Here is an 18498-nt window from a genome sequence, read left to right on the forward strand (position 1 = left end):
ATATTTCTGAATCTGCGCTGATGGAGTCTATCCCATGCATATTTCTGAATCTGCACTGATGAAGTCTATCCCATGCATATTTCTGAATCTGCGCTGATGAAGTCTGTCCCATGCATATTTCTGAATCTGCACTGATGAAGTCTATCCCATGCATATTTCTGAATCTGTGCTGATGAAGTCTATCCCATGCATATTTCTGAATCTGCGCTGATGGAGTCTATCCCTTGCATATTTCTGAATCTGCGCTGATGGAGTCTATCCCATGGATATTTCTGAATCTGCGCTGATGAAGTCTATCCCATGCATATTTCTGAATCTGCACTGATGAAGTCTATCCCATGCATATTTTTGAATCTGCACTGATGAAGTCTATCCCATGCATATTTTTGAATCTGCGCTGAGGAGGTCTATCACAAGCATATTTTTGAATCTGTGCTGATGAAGTCTATCCAGCAGCATTCTCTCCTGACGTTCTCTCCACATCTGTTGCAGGCATCCTCAGAAGTTGCCAGGTCATAACGCACTAACAATCTGGGCTGATCCTTCTAACCTGCAGGACAACAAAGCTGAGGACAACCACAAGGCTTCTTGTTTTGTTATTAGTTTAATATCAAACCATTAAATCAAATAAAGAGTCATCCCATCTCCATAAAAAAACCCTCCCAGTTTCTACTCGTCGGGCTCCACATCGAATGCGGCCTTCTTTTCCTCACTGAGAAGGTTATATATTTCCATAAAAGTCCTGTTTTTGGTTTCCGGGATCACCTTGTAGATATACAAAAAAGCGGCTACGCAGAAAGGGAGGGACACGAGGAAGGTGTAGGGTCCGATGTATTGCTGGAAACAAGCACAGAGAAGAAGCACACGCTGAGAGACCGGTACAATACAGATCCTATCATCGTCGTCGTCATCATCATCATCATCCCATTTTTGTATTGACGGCAAACTCACAAATCATCAAATCTGCTAAAGTTATACCCAAGAGGATCAAGGTCCAAGTGTAATCTTTAATAGCCAAGTTGGACTTTCCGCTCAGTGAATTATTTGTGCACAAGGCACACATGACACCAATATAATAATAATAATAATAATAATAATAATAATAATAATAATACTTTAACGGCCAAGTTGGACTTTCCTCTTAGTGAATTATTCGAGCACAAGGCACACACGGCACCAGGAATATAATAATAATAATAATAATAATAATAATAATAATAATACTTTAACAGCCAAGTTGGACTTTCCATTTAGCGAATTATTCGTGCACAAGGCACACATGACACCAATAATATAATAATAATAATAATAATAAAAATAATAATACTTTAACGGCCAAGTTGGACTTTCCATTTAGTGAATTATTCTTGCACAAGGCACACACGGCACCAGGAATATAATAATAATAATAATAATAATAATAATAATAATAATAATAATAATACTTTAATCTTTAACGTCCAAGTTGGACTGTCCGTTTAGTGAATTATTCTTGCACAAGGCACACACAGCATCAGGAATATAATAATAATAATAATAATAATAATAATAATAATAATAATAATAATAATACTTTAACGGCCAAGTTGGACTTTCCGTTTAGTGAATTATTCTTGCACAAGGCGCTCACGGAACCATGAATATAATAATAACAATAACAATAATAATACTTTCATCTTTAACGGCCAAGTTGGACTTTCCGCTTAGTGAAATATTCGAGCACAAGGAGCACACGGCACCAAGAATATAATAATAATAATAATAATAATAATAATACTTTAACGGCCAAGTTGGACTTTCCGTTTAGTGAATTATTCGAGCACAAGGTGCACACGGCATCAGGAATATAATAATAATAATAATAATAATAATAATAATAATAATAATAATAATAATACTTTAATCTTTAATGGCCACTCACCTTTATCTGCACGTATATTAAAATGCCGAAAAAGTGTATAATCCAATGTGTGAATCCGCCTACGACGTACGCCGAGGATCGGGACGACTGCCGGAAGAGTTCAGCCATCAATAAGTACCGAAGGGAGCCTGGAGGATGGGAGGAAAATGGGCAGAAGGAAGGCATTATTTTTCCAAAATCAAAGCTTGACTAGAACCAGGAACAAGAGAACTCAGGCTTAGCTTCTCACTCTAACACAGCGTTGCCTGAACTGAGCTTAAAGTAAAAACTTGTTGCTTAATAGACACCTGTAAAGAAGTGTGATTTTATTTTGATTTATAGATGTCATGTTTAATTTCGTTTTAAAAGTCATGTTTAACTATGTTTAAAAGGGTAAGTATTAGTTACCAGTGCGTGGGGGATGGTAACCAGCTCAGCATTCTGAGGCAGGTTGCCATAGTATCGAGGGCGGAGCCAACTGCCGTTTGGAGAAAAAGGAGGGAATGTTTTAAAAACAGTTTAGTCTGTGATTTTAGTCACAGGGAAGACGCTGGTTCCAGGTTAGGGAAACCAGGGAAACTCAGATCTCTAGTGGTGTTAAATTAAGCAAGTTAGGTGACTTGTTTAGGTTTATTTGTAGAGTCTGAGTAGTAAGGGGAAGCAATCCCAGTTAGGTCCAAAGTGATCAGTTCATAACTTTGCAACCATTATCTAAGTGCCTTTAAAGAAGTTACTGTAACCACTAAGCTCTGTGCCTGAAATAAACTTGTTATTGTTCTCCAACATCTAAGCCTCTGTCACATATATTCTAACTTAAGTTACGCTTCCATCTAAAGTGAATAAAAAGAAAAAGATTCAAAAGGATTCCCCTCTGCCCCACATCTCCACAACACCCATGAAAGCATTTATTTGCCACCTTTCCCAAGTAATTTCTCTAAACAATTTGCTTAATTTGTGTAATGATTACCTAATTTGATGTTTAATTGGCTTTTCCTGAATCCCTGTTCATGTTGGATAAGTGAGACTCTACTGTATATTGATAATCTTATATTATCTGCTTAGAACTGGATTCTGTGAGGCCCCTTCTTCACAGCTGTATAAAATGTATGCTGAAGTGGATTATATGGTAGTGTGGAGTCAAGATAATCCAGTTCAAAGCAGATAATATAAGATTATAAATGGATAATATAGCTGTGTGGAAGGGCCTTGAGTCTACACTGCCATATAATCCAGTGCAAATTAAATAATCTGTGGAAGAAGCCTAAGTGAGGCCTAAGTCTGCCTGTCCCCTAACTGAACCCTGGCTGTCCCTTGGCTGAGTTGGTTGCTAGGAGACCAAGTGGGCAGAGATTAGCCCTCTAACTGGCAGCAACTGGATAAAAACAATTATTCCTCTCCCTCTAATTAGGACTTTATTTTTCTTTTCTTTTTGTTGTATCAACCTAGAGGCATGGATGATGGGTTGTGTTGTCAAATTTCAAGGTTGGGGGGCCTGTAGTTTTGTTGTTTTGTGGGTCGCCGTGATGCCATCACTCCTTTATATATATACTAGCTGTGCCCGGCCACGCGTTGCTGTGGCAAAGTGGTGGTGGCATTGGTTAAAAATTGTTGTGTAATTTTTGACGTTATTTGTATTTTTTAATTAATTTTATTGTAAGTTATCTTTTTATTTATTATATTTTATTATTTTCTTGTATAATTTTTAGTTATTTTTTGTTATTATAGTATTTTATTGTATTAATTTTTTAGTGTTTTTAATTATTTTTTATTGGGTTGCTAGGAGACCAAGTTGGAGGAGCTTAGCCTTCTAACTGGCAGCAATTGGATAAAAGCAATTATTGCTCTCCCTCTAATTAGGACTTTATTTTTCTTTTCTTTTTGTTGTATCAACCTAGAGGCATGGATGATGGGTTGTGTTGTCAAATTTCAAGGTTGGGGGGCCTGTAGTTTTGTTGTTTTGTGGGTCGCCGTGATGCCATCACTCCTTTATATTATATATATATAGTAGACATGTCCAAAAAATCGTTTTGAATCGTATATCAGAATTATTTCAGATTGTTCTCACTTTTTGATACGCATTCCAAGACATTGTCTCACAGCGCAACCAGCAATGTAATTCGAACCATTGTTGGCCCATTCTCTAATTGTCTCTTAATGTTTTGTTAATTTTTTCCCCCCAATTTTTTTAAATATATTTTTTAAAATATTTTTTTTTAATTTGTTTCTGCAACCTACCTAGAATGGGAGCTTAGCGCAGCCTAACTTGGCTGCCGCTCCCCGTCCAATCAGAAGCTTCCACGATGGACGCAAAGGTGGGGGCTAGGGTTGATGAGGATAGCTCAAGAAATGAGGGCAGGAGAGCCCTGTAAAAGTCCCCCCTGGTTCCTTTTTTTTTTTTTTTTTTGCCAATTGCACATGCGCGTCCGCCATTTTAGAAACATTTAGAATCATTACGAATTTTCGGAAATATCCAAAATTTTTGGGTGAAAAAATCGGAAATACTTTCTATATCGAAGTGCCAGCGCCCCCTACTTTAGAAACGAGAATTGAAACATTTTTTTCATCGATCGGACATGCCTAATACATAGATGTTTTAGGGCCAGGCTGTGGCGCAGCTGGTTAGTCGCCAGCTGCTCACTACTTACCCAAGAGGTCATGAGTTTGAAGCCCGGGTCAGATTGAGCTCCCAACCATATAAAAAATAGCCTAGCTCGTTGTTGATCTAAGCAACCCGAAAGATAGTAGGAAATTTAGGTACCGCTTATGAGAGGAGGCTCATTTCACTTACCTGGCCCTATAACCTGCGCATTGATGAAAAGGTTGACGAGAGCGATGTTGGTATAGAGCATCCATGTGTTGCCGTTCTTTTTCTGTTGAAGAAAGTGGGCACAAATGAGACGGTCTAGAACTTTCTAGAACTTCAGAGAACCAACCTTCGAAGGCTAGGCGGATAAGGCTCGAAGGGGTGAAGGTCAGCCTATATCTAAGGAGGCTTCCTATGGGATTCATGGACTTGGTTGCAAGCAGAGTTCTGCGCCGGTAATTGACTCATATTGATCGTTTTGTGGGACAAACCTGGATCTCGATACTAATGGTTAACAGAAGAGAGATTATGCTGATGGCACCGAAACCGATCAGGAGCAGCACCCTCCGGCCCTTCGAGTCAATGAAAAGCATCTGGAGGAAAGTGATAGAAGGAAGAGAAGGGAAGGAAGCTGTTGGTGCTTTGAGCTGAAGTCCACCTGGGAGACGAGAGAAAGGTGGGCGAGTCTTACCGTAAACAAGATTGTACCCATGATCACAGTGGATGAAGATAAGTTGATGTACGGTATATAGTTGAGTGATATCCCCATACTCGCGTAGATTTTTGATGCATAATAGTATGCCTGAAACGAGACAACTTAAGGTGTGAAAGTTAGAAAGTTGAGCCTTGAGTCTGTTTGAGTATAGATGACAGTGTTAGAAGTCAGTTGAGGCTTGAGTCTGTTTGAGTACAGATGCTAGTGTTAGAAGTCAGTTGAGGCTTTAGTCTGTTTGAGTATAGATGACAGTGTTAGAAGTCAGTTGAGGCTTGAGTCTGTTTGAGTACAGATGTTAGTGTTAGAAGTCAGTTGAGGCTTTAGTCTGTTTGAGTACAGATGCTAGTGTTAGAAGTCAGTTGAGGCTTTAGTCTGTTTGAGTATAGATGACAGTGTTAGAAGTCAGTTGAAGCTTGAGTCTGTTTGAGTACAGATGCTAGTGTTAGAAGTCAGTTGAGGCTTGAGTCTGTTTGAGTACAGATGCTAGTGTTAGAAGTCAGTTGAGGCTTGAGTCTGTTTGAGTACAGATGCTAGTGTTAGAAGTCAGTTGAGGCTTGAGTCTGAGTACAGATGCTAGTATTAGAAGTCAGTTGAGGCTTGAGTCTGTTTGAGTACAGATGCTAGTGTTACAAGTTAGAAAGTTGAGGCTTGAGTCTGTTTGAGTACAGATGCCAGTGTTACAAGTTAGAAAGTTGAGCCTTGGGTCTGTTTGAGTATAGATGCTAGTGTTAGAAGTCAGTTGAGGCTTGAGTCTGTTTGAGTACAGATGCTAGTGTTAGAAGTCAGTTGAGGCTTGAGTCTGTTTGAGTACAGATGCTAGTGTTACAAGTTAGAAAGTTGAGGCTTGAGTCTGTTTGAGTATAGATGACAGTGTTAGAAGTCAGTTGAGGCTTGAGTCTGTTTGAGCACAGATGCTAGTGTTAGAAGTCAGTTGAGGCTTGAGTCTGTTTGAGTACAGATGCTAGTGTTAGAAGTCAGTTGAGACTTGAGTCTGTTTGAGTACAGATACTAGTGTTACAAGTTAGAAAGTTGAGGCTTGAGTCTGTTTGAGTATAGATGACAGTGTTAGAAGTCAGTTGAGGCTTGAGTCTGTTTGAGCACAGATGCTAGTGTTAGAAGTCAGTTGAGGCTTGAGTCTGTTTGAGTACAGATGCTAGTGTTAGAAGTCAGTTGAGGCTTGAGTCTGTTTGAGTACAGATGCTAGCGTTAGAAGTCAGTTGAGGCTTGAGTCTGTTTGAGTACAGATGACAGTGTTATAAGTTAGAAAGTTGAGGCTTGAGTCTGTTTGATTACAGATGCCAGTGTTACAAGTTAGAAAGTTGAGGCTTGAGTATGTTTGATTACAGATGCCAGTGTTACAAGTTAGAAAGTTGAGGCTTCAGTCTGTTTGAGTACAGATGCCAGTTTTACAAATTAGAAAGTTGAGGATTGAGTCTGTTTGATTGCAGATGCCAGTGTTAGAAGTTAGAAGTCAGTTGAGGCTTGAGTCTGTTTGTGTACAGATGCTAGTGTTAGAAGTCAGTTGAGGCTTGAGTTCCTTGGAAGTAGACTGTTATAACCCAATAAACCAAAGGGACACCTCTGGAACTCAGTTATCCAATACGTTATGATCCTAACAGGTCATAATCCCCATAAGATATGCATCTGGAAACCTGCTAGAATACTTTGTGCTGTTCTTTAGGATGGGGCACAAAAATATAATTGACCCCTGAGAATGTCAACAATCACTCTCTTGGGTTGCACTTTACCCACCCCTGGGGACATCACAGCATCTGACCACCTCCAGGGACCATATCCTGACCATTCGACAGGCTGCGTCCTTTACCGAGTTGACGCCCGAGAACTGTTGTGCGACCATCAAGACAATGATGGAGAGGACTTGCCACCGGAGGTCCCGATAGGTGAGCAGCTTGAGGGCGTTCATGTCTTTCTCCTCCGCCTCCAAGATGTCTTCCTGGTGGAGCTCTTCAATCTCATTCTCCACATCAGAGACTCCTCTCAGGTGCCTCAGGACTGGGTCCAAGGAGTCATATAAAAATGGGTGAGGAACGCATGTTGTTGTTGTTATTATTATTATTAGGATTTTATTGTACCTCTGCTATATAGTACACAGTAGACATGTCCAAAAAATCATTTTGAATCGTATATCGGAATTATTTCGGATTGTTCTCGCTTTTTGATACGCATTCCGAGACATTGTCTCACAGCGCAACCAGCAATGTAATTCGAACCATTGTTGGCCCATTCTCTAATTGTCTCTTAATGTTTCGTTAATTTTTTCCCCCCATAACATTTTTTAAAATATATTTTTAAAAATATTTTTTTAAAAAATTGGCTGCCGCTCCCCGGCCAATCAGAAGCTTCCACGATGGACGCAAAGGTGGGGGCTAACGTCCTCTGCGTCCACATGGAAGATTGCCATACAAGCCCGGTGTGTAGCGATTGCGCATGCGCGTCCGCCATTTTAGAAACATTTGGAATCATTACGAATTTTCGGAAATATCCGAAATTTTTGGGTGAAAAAATGGGAAATACTTTCTATATCGAAGCGCCAGCGCCGCCTACTTTAGAAACGAGAATTGAAACATTTTTTTCATCAATCGGACATGCCTAGTACACAGAGTTACGTAAGGCAGTGTGTACCTTATGTAAGAGTGGTTCACAACCTGTGGTCCATGGACCACCAATGGTCCCCAAGAACTAAAATATGGTCCACGGCCTCACCGTTACTACACCGTTGCAACGAGAGCGAGTAATCTCACGAAATCCTCTTCTAGTGCCGAGGCAACGGAGATGTTGGGAGGGGAGAGACTGACTAAAGGCAGGACAACAAGCCTCCTGACTGCTGCTTCTCCTCCTCCCTTCCATGTGGCATCTGGAAACGGGGGTGCCTTGGTGTCCTCGTTTTTAGGTCTGTTCCTGGGGTTATTTGGGGGTGCTGATTCAGAAAATTGCATTGGATAGACCACATCAGCTCTAGTATCTGATACAGAATATACGTCATCCAGTAGCTGTCATCTGCTCGCCCACAGAAAACCATATCTAGAGCTGATGTGGTTTATGAAAGCCTTCAACAACTTGTTGGGAATGTTTGCGGCCCTCCAAGGTCATTTACCTGGCCCCTGTCCTAAACTTTAGACTTAGGGTTGACCTAAGTCTACCTGGTCTTTGGAGGTCTCTTTGCTTACTTATGGCCTCATGAGATCGTCTAGATGGTCTTTGAAGGTCTCTTTGCTTAGCTACGGCCTTATGAGACCATCTAGATGGCTTTTGGAGGTCACTTTCCTTACCTATGGTCTTATGGGACCATCTAGATGGTCTTTGGAGGTCTCTTTACTTACCTATGGTCTTATGACACCATCTAGATGGTCTTTGGAGGTCTCTTTCCTTACGTATGGTCTTATGAGACCACCTAGATGGGCTTTGGTGGTCTCTTTGCTTACCTATGGTCTTATGAGATTGTCTAGATGGTCTTTGGAGGTCTCTTTTCTTACGTATGGTCTTATGAGACCACCTAGATGGTCTTTGGAGGTCTCTTTGCTTACCTATGGTCCTATGAGACCATCTAGATCAGGGGTCCCCAAACTAAGGTCCTCCAAGGTCATTTATTTGGCCCCTGTCCTAAACTTTAGACGTAGGGTTGACCTAAGTCGGAAATAACTTGAAGGCACACAACAACAACAATCCTAATTTTGGACTATTTCATCTTAGTCCGGCCCCTGAAAGTCTGAGGGACTGTGAAACCCCCACTTAAAACGTTTGAAGACCCCTGCCCTAAACAGTACACTTACTTCTACAACTGCCCAATGCTCCCCATTTTACACCCAAACTATGTGTGCCATAGATGTGGGCGAAACCTCAGGAGAGAATGCTTCTGGAACGTGGCCATACAGGCCGGAAAACACACAGCAACGCTGTGATTCCGGCCGTGAAAACTTTCAACAACTTGTTGGGAATGTTTGCCACCTAGTGACCGAAGAGGGTATTGCAGGCTTTGAACATAAATCCAAACATCGATATATTTTAACATACAAATAACCCACTTTTACGAAAGTGTTGTAAGGAGACTCTTAACCACGTGAATGTGTACCTCTCCTTGCTTGCTCTTCATCCCTCCTCTGAATCAGCAAGTATCTGGGGCTTTCGGGGAAAGAAGTCATTAGGAAGCACTGAAATAAGGCCAGAATCCCAGAGAGGCTCATGAGCACGGGCCAACCTGTACAAGAAGACGCCGTTGTTAACTGTGATGACACACACACATCTCCTATCGCCATAGGGACCCTCTTCGATTTACCTCCATGAGTCCCCAGCAGTTCACGAAAAGACAGGATCTGAGCCACCACGAGTCCTAAGGCTATGAAGAAGTAGGGTAACATGCTCATGGCGCCCCTTGACTTCACTGGGGAGATCTCGGCGATGTACAATGGAGTCGCGCTGGAGTAGATGCCTGGTTAGATAATAAATCAAGGGATTATTGACAGCATGGATGGGACGTGGTTTTAAATATAACTACTCAATACTGTAGGTCCCTATGGAGGTGCTGGCAGTTATGTTGCCGTAAGCTTGATGCACAACTCGGTTTGGGATTCATCTTTGCGAGTATAGCACCATGGCCATGAGAACTTCTAATGTTTAAAGATAATAATAATAATAATAATAATAATAATAATAATAATAATAATAATAATAATAATAATGTGATCCAATACAACAGAGTGTCTGCTGTGGACTCGTCTTGTTGTGTTTCAAATAATAATAATAATAATAATAATAATAATAATAATAATAATGCTATCAAACATCTAAGAATTCTCACAAAATTTCGCATCTGATGTACATGGATGACCTGAAGCTGTATGGGAAAACGGAAACTGAAATCCAGTCTCTGACCAACACTGTCTGAATTTTTAGCACTGATATCAAGATGGAGTTTGGTTTGGACAAATGTTCGACAGTGGCATTGAAGAAAGGAAAAATCACTGAAAGTGAGGGCATAAATATGCCCAATGGCCAAACAATAAAGTGTCACCAGCCAGAGGCCTATAAATATCTGGGCATACTACAGCTGGACAACATCAAGCATGAACATGTGAAGACTGTGGTCAGTAAAGAATACACGCAAAGGGTCAGAAAAAATCTCAAAAGCAAGCTCAATGGAGGCAACACCATCTAGGCCATAAACACCTGGGCCATACCTGTCATAAGATATACTGATGGCATCATAAACTGGACACAGGTGGAACTGGACAATTTGGACAGAAAAACAAGAAAACTCATGACCCTCGCAGTGATGTTGACCGGCTATATCTGCCTAGAAGATCAGGTGGCAGAGGACCCTTACAAGTAAAACAAGCAGTCAAAGAAGAAGAACATGCCCTGGCAGAATATGGAAAGCAAAGTGAAGAACCTGCTTTGATTGAAGTCAAAAATCAGAAACTCCTCAAAGCACAGCAGACAAAACACCAGTACAAGAAAACCGCACTACAAACTAGAGCTGACAGCTGGCACAACAAAACACTGCATGGAAAGTTCCTTGACAAAATTGAAGGAAAAGCTGATAAGGAGAAGACCTGGCTCTGGCTCACGAATGGGATCCTGAAGAAGGAGACAGAAGGCCTGATCCTTGCAGCCCAGGAGCAAGACATCAGGACAAAGGCAATTCAGGCCAAGATCGAAAAATCAGCTGATGACCCAAAGTGCAGACTGTGCAAGGAAACCGATGAAACCATTGGTCATCTCCTCAGCTGCTGTAAGAAAATTGCACAGACAGACTACAAACAGAGGCACAACTATGTGGCTCAAATGATTCATTGAATGGTTTATGCTAAGGCCGGCCCCTTTCCAGCATTGTGCTCAATTTTGCAAGTGGGCATTGTTTGCCGGTCAGTTTCAGATCATGTACTAGTTGGTAAGGGGAGAATATTTGTACTCACCTATGCTTATTCCAATGACAAAACGCGCAAACATAACTAATCCAAACGAATGCAGCATATTGGCGCAAACCATGATCAAACAGGAAATTACAGCGAAGAAGCTGTTCAGAAACAAGGCACCTTTCCTGAAGAGATATGTGAATATGAATATTACATTTATTATTTTTCTCTGTGATTATTGGTATTATTACATTTATTATTTTTCTCTATTATTATTGGTAATATTACATTTATTCTTTTTCTCTATTATTGTTGCTACTATTACATTTGTTTTACTCTATTTTTATTATTATTATTAATACATTTATTATTTCACTCTGATCTTATTATTATTATTGCATTTATTATTCTACTCTATTTATTATTACATGTATTATTTTTCTCGATTTTTACTGGTATTATTACATGTATTATTTTTCTCTATTATTACTGGTATTATCACATTTATTATTTTTCTCTATTATTATTGGCATTATTACATTTATACTTTTTCTCTATTATTGTTGCTACTATTACATTTATTTTACTCTATTTTATTATTATTATTAATGCATTTATTATTTCACTCTGATTATTATTATCATTGCATTTATTAATTTACTCTATTTATTATTACTTGTACTATTTTCCTGCATTTATTATTATTATTACATGTATGATTTTTCTCTATTATTACTGGTATTATTACATTTATTATTTTTCTCTATTATTACTGGTATTATTACATGTATGATTTTTCTCTATTATTACTGGTATTATTACATTTATTATTTTGCTCTATTATTATTGGCATTATTACATTTATTCTGTTTCTCTATTATTGTTCCTACTATTACATTTATTTTACTCTATTTTTATTATTATTAATAATACATTTATTATTTTGCTCTGATATTATTATAATTACATTTATTATTCTACTATATTTATTATTACACGTATTATTTTCCTGTATTTATTATTATTAATACATGTATTATTTTTCTCTATTATTACTGGTATTATTACATTTTTTCTTTTTCTCTATTATTGTTGCTACTATTACATTTATTTTACTCTATTTTTTATTATTATTAATACATTTATTATTTCACTCTGATCTTATTATTATTGCATTTATTATTCTACTCTATTTATTATTACATGTATTATTTTCCTGTATTAATTATTAATATTACATGTATTATTTTACTCTATTATCATTAAAAGGATACATTAAGCACATTTACATTGAAGAAGATGAGAATAATGATTTGATCAGAGTTGGACAGTCTTATCTTAAATTAATAATCTTTAGATTCAAAAACATTTAAACTACTGATGCCTCAATTAATGTAATTCTATTGGTATCTATTATAATTTCTGAAATTTACCACCCTCGGCTTATACTGGAGTCAATGTTTTCCCAGTTTGGTTTTGTGGTAAAATTAGGTGCCTCGGCTTATATTCGGGTCGGCTTATACTCAAGTATATATGGTACATTTAACATATAATATATAATTAATATTATTATATTGTATTATTATATTATTATATAATATAATATATATATATTATATAATAATATATTATTATAGTGTATTATTATTAGTACAATATTGTATTCCATTATAATATTATTATCAATATTATATGTATATACAATCTATATATATAAAAGGGTAATGAAATTTCGGCCTAGGACAAAACAACAAAACTACACACCCCAATATTATTATATTGTATTATTATATTTTATATATAATATAAAATATATAATACTATTATATTATTATAGTGTATTATTATTAGTATAATATTGTATTCCATTATAATATTATTATCAATATTATATGTATATACAATCTATATATATAAAAGGGTAATGAAATTTCGGCCGAGGACAAAACAACAAAACTACACACCCCAGAAACACTAAACTTGGCAGCACAATCCCTCATCCATGCCTCTACGTTCATACAAAAAAAAAATCCTTATTAGAGGGAGATGAATAATTGTTTTTATCCAATTGCTGCCAGTTAGAAGGCTTGGTCTCCTAGCAACCCACTCAGTCCAGGGGACAGGCAGAGTTAGGCCTCATTTAGGCCTCTTTCACACTGCCTATAAAATACAGATTATTGGATTTGAACTAGATTATATGGCAGTGTAGACTCAAGCTATATAACCCATTTATAATCTTATATTATCTGCTTTGAACTGGATTATCTGGACTCCACACTGCCATATAATCCACTTCAGTGTGCATTTTATCCAGCTGTGAAGAAGGGGCCTCATATAATCCAGTTCTAAGCAGGTAATATAAGATTATAAATATAATATGTAATAATTACTGTGATATAATAATACAGAACAATATAAGTAAATAAAGAGTAACACTCTGAAAGCATAAGCCACAGCAACACGTGGCCGGGCAAAGCTAGTATATTATATATTTAGATCCCAGCCATTGCCATGATGTACCTGCCATACTTATCCACTAACGGTCCGAAAACGAGCGAGCCCGTTGTGCCTCCAACTGGGAACACGCTCATGGTGAGCGCTATCATTAACAGGAAACCTGGGCTGTCCACGTTGCCGATCTCCAATGCTTCATCATCCAAATAATGGAAATGATGGATGATCTCAGAGAGAAGGAGACAGCAAATGGTTTGGTGAACCTAGGTGGTATTTGGAGGTCTCTTTGCTTACCGATGGTCTTATGAGAACATCTAGATGGTCTTTGGAGGTCTCTTTCCTTACCTATGGTCCTATGAGACCGTCTAGATGGCCTTTGAGGGTCTCTTTGCTTACCTATGGTCTTATGAGATCGTCTAGATGGTCTTTGGAGGTCTCTTTGTTTACCTATGGTCTTATCAGAACATCTAGATGGTCTTGGGAGGTCTCTTTGCTTACCTATGGTCTTATGAGATCGTCTAGATGGTCTTTGGAGGTCTCTTTGCTTACCTATGGTCTTATGAGAACATCTAGATGGTCTTGGGAGGTCTCTTTGTTTACCGATGGTCTTATCAGAACATCTAGATGGTCTTGGGAGGTCTCTTTGCTTACCGATGGTCTTATGAGATCGTCTAGATGGTCTTTGGAGGTCTCTTTGTTTACCTATGGTCTTATGAGAACATCTAGATGGTCTTGGGAGGTCTCTTTGCTTACCGATGGTCTTATCAGAACATCTAGATGGTCTTTGGAGGTCTCTTTCCTTACCTATGGTCTTATGAGATCATCTAGATGGTCTTTGGAGGTCTCTTTGCTTACCGATGGTCTTATGAGACCATCTAGATGGTCTTTGGAGGTCTCTTTGCTTACCTATGGTCTTATGAGATCATCTAGATGGTCTTTGGAGGTCTCTTTGCTTACCGATGGTCTTATGAGATCGTCTAGATGGTCTTTGGAGGTCTCTTTCCTTACCTATCATCTTATGAGACCATCTAGATGGTATTTGGAGGTCCCTTTTCTTACCGATGGTCTTGTGAGAACATCTAGCTCATCTTTGGAGGTCTCTTTCCTTACCTATTGTCTTATGAGAACATCTAGATGGTCTTTGGAAGTCTCTTTGCTTACCTATGGTCTTATGAGACCATCTAGATAGTATTTGGAGGTCTCTTTGCTTACCGATGGTCTTATGAGAACATCTAGATGGTCTTTGAAGGTCTCTTTCCTTATGTATGGTCTTATGAGAACATCTAGATGGTCTTTGGAGGTCTCTTTCCTTATGTATGGTCTTATGAGAACATCTAGATGGTCTTTGGAGGTCTCTTTGCTTACCTATCATCTTATGATATCATTAAATTAGCCTCCCCGCATAAAGCGGTATCTAAATTCCCTACTTGACAGATGCAACTGTCTTTCGGGCTGCATAAGTCAACAGCAAGCTATGCTATTAATGGTCGGGAGCTTGCTCTGACCTAGGATGGCTTCGAACTCATGTCCACCTTACCACGGCCGGGGAGTAGATGATCCAAAGGTGGTAACCGTACTGCATGGATCCAAGACAAGCGACAATCACGATCCAGAGAAGAGTACCGGTCACCTTCTGTGGGAAAGAGATACTGTGGCTTGAGTATCAAAGCATCAATTGGTTAACCAACGACCATCTATACTCGAGTATATTTCTATATAGGATTTGCAGTGACTTGCAAACATATGAGGGGAAAATTCATATATAAAATAATGTATATACATAGATACAGATATACAGGTACATGGAAATCTCTAGAGATCTATATGTATATAGGATTTGCAAAGACCTGCAAAATTATCTATATAATATTAATGTATATAGATAGATACAGATATACAGGTACATGGAAATCTCTAGAGATCTATATGTATATAGGATTTGCAAAGACCTGCAAAATTATCTATATAATATTAATGTATATAGATAGATACAGATATACAGGTACATAGAAATCTCTAGAGATCTATATGTATATAGGATTTGCAAAGACCTGCAAAAATATCTATATAATATTAATGTATATAGATAGATACAGATATACAGGTACATGGAAATCTCTAGAGATCTATATGTATATAGGATTTGCAAAGACCTGCAAAAATATCTATATAATATTAATGTATATAGATAGATACAGATATATAGGTACATAGGGATCGTAAAGGCTTGCAGGGGAAAATGCCTATATATCTGTAGGAGAGATTAACAAATATTTCAAGGGAAAATGCTTTTATAAGACTAATGGATATATATATATACGGCTTCCAAAGACTTCAGGAGCAACACACATATATAGAAACATATTTATAGATCTATAGGGCTCGCAAAGGCCAGGGAACACTGCCAAGGGAACAACAATGCACATATACAGTTACTACGTTTAGATACAAACAAATAAAGCCAGGAAATTGGATACAAACAAGGAGGACATGAAATATACCTCATTTCCCTCCCTTTTGACGGGAAAAGAAAACACACTGTTAAGGGAGAGGAAGAGGAAGAGGAGAGGGAAATACTATATATACTCGAGCATAAACCTAGTTTTTCAGTCCTTTGTTTAGGACTGAAAAAGCCCCCTTCGGCTTATACTCGAGTGAGGGTCCTGGTTGGCTTATATTTGGGTCAGCTTATACTCGAGAATATACGGTACATTTATTATTTTTCTCTATTTTTATTGGCATTATTACATTTATTATTTTTCTCTATTATTATTGGTATTATAACATTTATTATTTTTATTATTATTAGTATTACTACATTTACTATTTTTCTCTATTATTATTGGTATTATTACATTTATTATTTTTCTCTATTATTAGTGGTATTATGACATTTATTATTTTTCTCTATTATTATTAGTATTACTACATTTACTATTTTTCTCTATTATTACATTTATTACATTTATTATTACATTTATTACAGTATTATTACATTTCTTATTTTTCTCTATTATTATTGCTACTATTAGATTTATTTTACTCTATTTATTATTATTATTATTATTAATACATTTATTATTTCACTCTGATCTTATTATTATTATTATATCTATTATTTTACTCTGTTTATTATTACATGTATTATTTTCCTGTATTTTTATTATTATTATTATTATTATTACATGTATTATTTTACTCTATTTATTATTACATGTATTATTTCCCTATATTTATTATTATTATTATTATTATTATTATTATTATTATTACATGTATTATTTTACTCTATTTATTATTACATGTATTATTTTCCTGTATTTATTATTACATGTATTATTTTCCTGTATTTATTAATATTATTATTACATTTATTATTTTACTTTGTTTAATATTACATGTATTATTTTACTCTATTATTATTAAAATGATACATAAGCACATTTACATTGAAAAAGATGAGAATAATGATTTGATCAGAGTTGGACAGTCTTATCTTAAATTTGAGCTTTATTCAAAAACATTTAATCTATTGATGCCTCAATTAATGTAATTTCATTGGTATCTATTTTTATTTCTGAAATTTACCACTCTCGGCTTATACTGGAGTCAATGTTTTCCCAGATTTTTTGTGGTAAAATTAGGTGCCTCAGCTTATTTATTTAATTAATTAATTAATTTATATACCGCTCTTCTCCCCCAGGGGGACCTTATATTCGGGTCGGCTTATACTCGAGTATATACGGTATATCATATATTGCAAGCAATGGCCTCCTAGCTCCGCTGTCCGGCCTTGACCACATTATAAGCTGAGTGAGGCTTGTTCAGGTAAAAAAAAAGGCTGAAAAACTTGGCTTATCTTCGAGTATGTACGGTAAATTTATTCTCCAATCTTGTCAGAATTTGGCTGTTCCGTCCAGGCCGAGCCTGGTTCCATTTGGACTCACCTTTTCCTTGGAAAGTACTATTGTTTCTTCCCTGTCTGTGATTTCCATCCTTGGTGCCATGGGTCAGAAATCAGACTGAACGTTTGACTGGAAAAGAAAACACACTGTTAAGGGAGAGGAAGAGGAGAGAGAAATATAGGAGGAGGAGAAAGAAATACAAACCGATCAATGGGTTTTCTTGCCGGAAATGTCTTGAAGGACTTGGAGTCTTCTGAACACATCAGCCATCCTTCCCCAATAATGTTTCCCCCGGAAATTTGGGGGACAAAGCAGCGAAGACCATGGAAACTTAGTTTTCTGTACCAACAGCGGGAGGAAAATTCCCCCCGGCAGCCATATTTGCTCTCGGAATAAGTCCATCGGAATACAAACACACATGCGGGAGCCAATGAAGAGAGGAGAGCAGAGGATTCCGGGAAACGGTTGACAGTTGGCAGCCGAGCGAATGCACAATAAGAATGGAGGCGAGGTATCACTTTGTCGTTGCCATTGTTGTGATTCAGTTGCAGAGCATCGAAGATTCTCTGCGCAAAAATTAAACCAGTGATTCCCAAAATGAGAACTGCCGCCAGGGGCGGGGCCTCTTCCCAAGTGCCGGAGACAGGGCTGAGCACCTGAGGTGCCTGTTAGGACACACAGGGGGCGGAGCTAGAGGAGTGGGCGTGGCTTCTTCCCAAGAGCCCGAGACAGGGCTGAGCCTCTATAGCTCTCCTGAGGCGCTTGTTGGGACAATGAGGGCGGAGCTAGAGAACAAGGCGGGGCCTCCTTCCAAGAGCCCGAGACAGGGCTGAGCCTCTATAGCTCTCCTGAGGCGCTTGTTGGGACAATGAGGGCGGAGCTAGAGAACAAGGTGGGGCCTCCTTCCAAGAGCCTGAGACAGGGCTGAGCCTCTATACCTCTCCTGAGGCGTTTCTTGGGACAAAGAGGGCGGAGCTAGAGAACAAGGCGGGGCCTCCTTCCAAGAGCCTGAGACAGGGCTGAGCCTCTATAGCTCTCCTGAGGCGCTTGTTGGGACAATGAGGGCG

General features: G+C 38.1%; 1 protein-coding gene across 1 annotated transcript; it reads right to left on the bottom strand.

The window, feature by feature from the left end:
- Positions 1–598: 598 nt before the first annotated feature.
- LOC107983868 (solute carrier family 2, facilitated glucose transporter member 5-like) lies at positions 599–17805 on the bottom strand. The gene is made up of 13 exons (XM_062965856.1): positions 17636–17805; positions 17474–17560; positions 15064–15159; positions 13593–13753; positions 11133–11257; positions 9494–9646; positions 9290–9415; positions 7025–7212; positions 5176–5286; positions 4976–5077; positions 4689–4770; positions 1922–2049; positions 599–837 (listed from the first exon to the last, which is right to left on the bottom strand). The coding sequence occupies exons 2-13, from the start codon at positions 17531–17533 to the stop codon at positions 670–672; spliced, it is 1500 nt and encodes a 499-aa protein (XP_062821926.1). The 5' UTR covers positions 17534–17560; positions 17636–17805; the 3' UTR covers positions 599–669.
- Positions 17806–18498: the final 693 nt, after the last annotated feature.

The sequence above is a fragment of the Anolis carolinensis genome, unplaced genomic scaffold (genome assembly GCF_035594765.1).
Source record: "Anolis carolinensis isolate JA03-04 unplaced genomic scaffold, rAnoCar3.1.pri scaffold_15, whole genome shotgun sequence".
NCBI classification, from domain to species: domain Eukaryota; kingdom Metazoa; phylum Chordata; class Lepidosauria; order Squamata; family Dactyloidae; genus Anolis; species Anolis carolinensis.

What these genes read in the sequence shown, in the direction of transcription:
- LOC107983868 (XM_062965856.1), bottom strand. Translation starts at nt 17,533, where the DNA reads ATGGCACCAAGGATGGAAATCACAGACAGGGAAGAAACAATAGTACTT. An exon ending in TGTCATTGGAATAAGCATAG is followed by an intron (nt 9,647 to 11,132) that starts GTGAGTACAAAT and finishes TTATCTAACCAG; the next exon opens with GCATCTACTCCAGCGCGACT. An exon ending in TGAAGAGCAAGCAAGGAGAG is followed by an intron (nt 7,213 to 9,289) that starts GTACACATTCAC and finishes CCTTGGACCCAG; the next exon opens with TCCTGAGGCACCTGAGAGGA.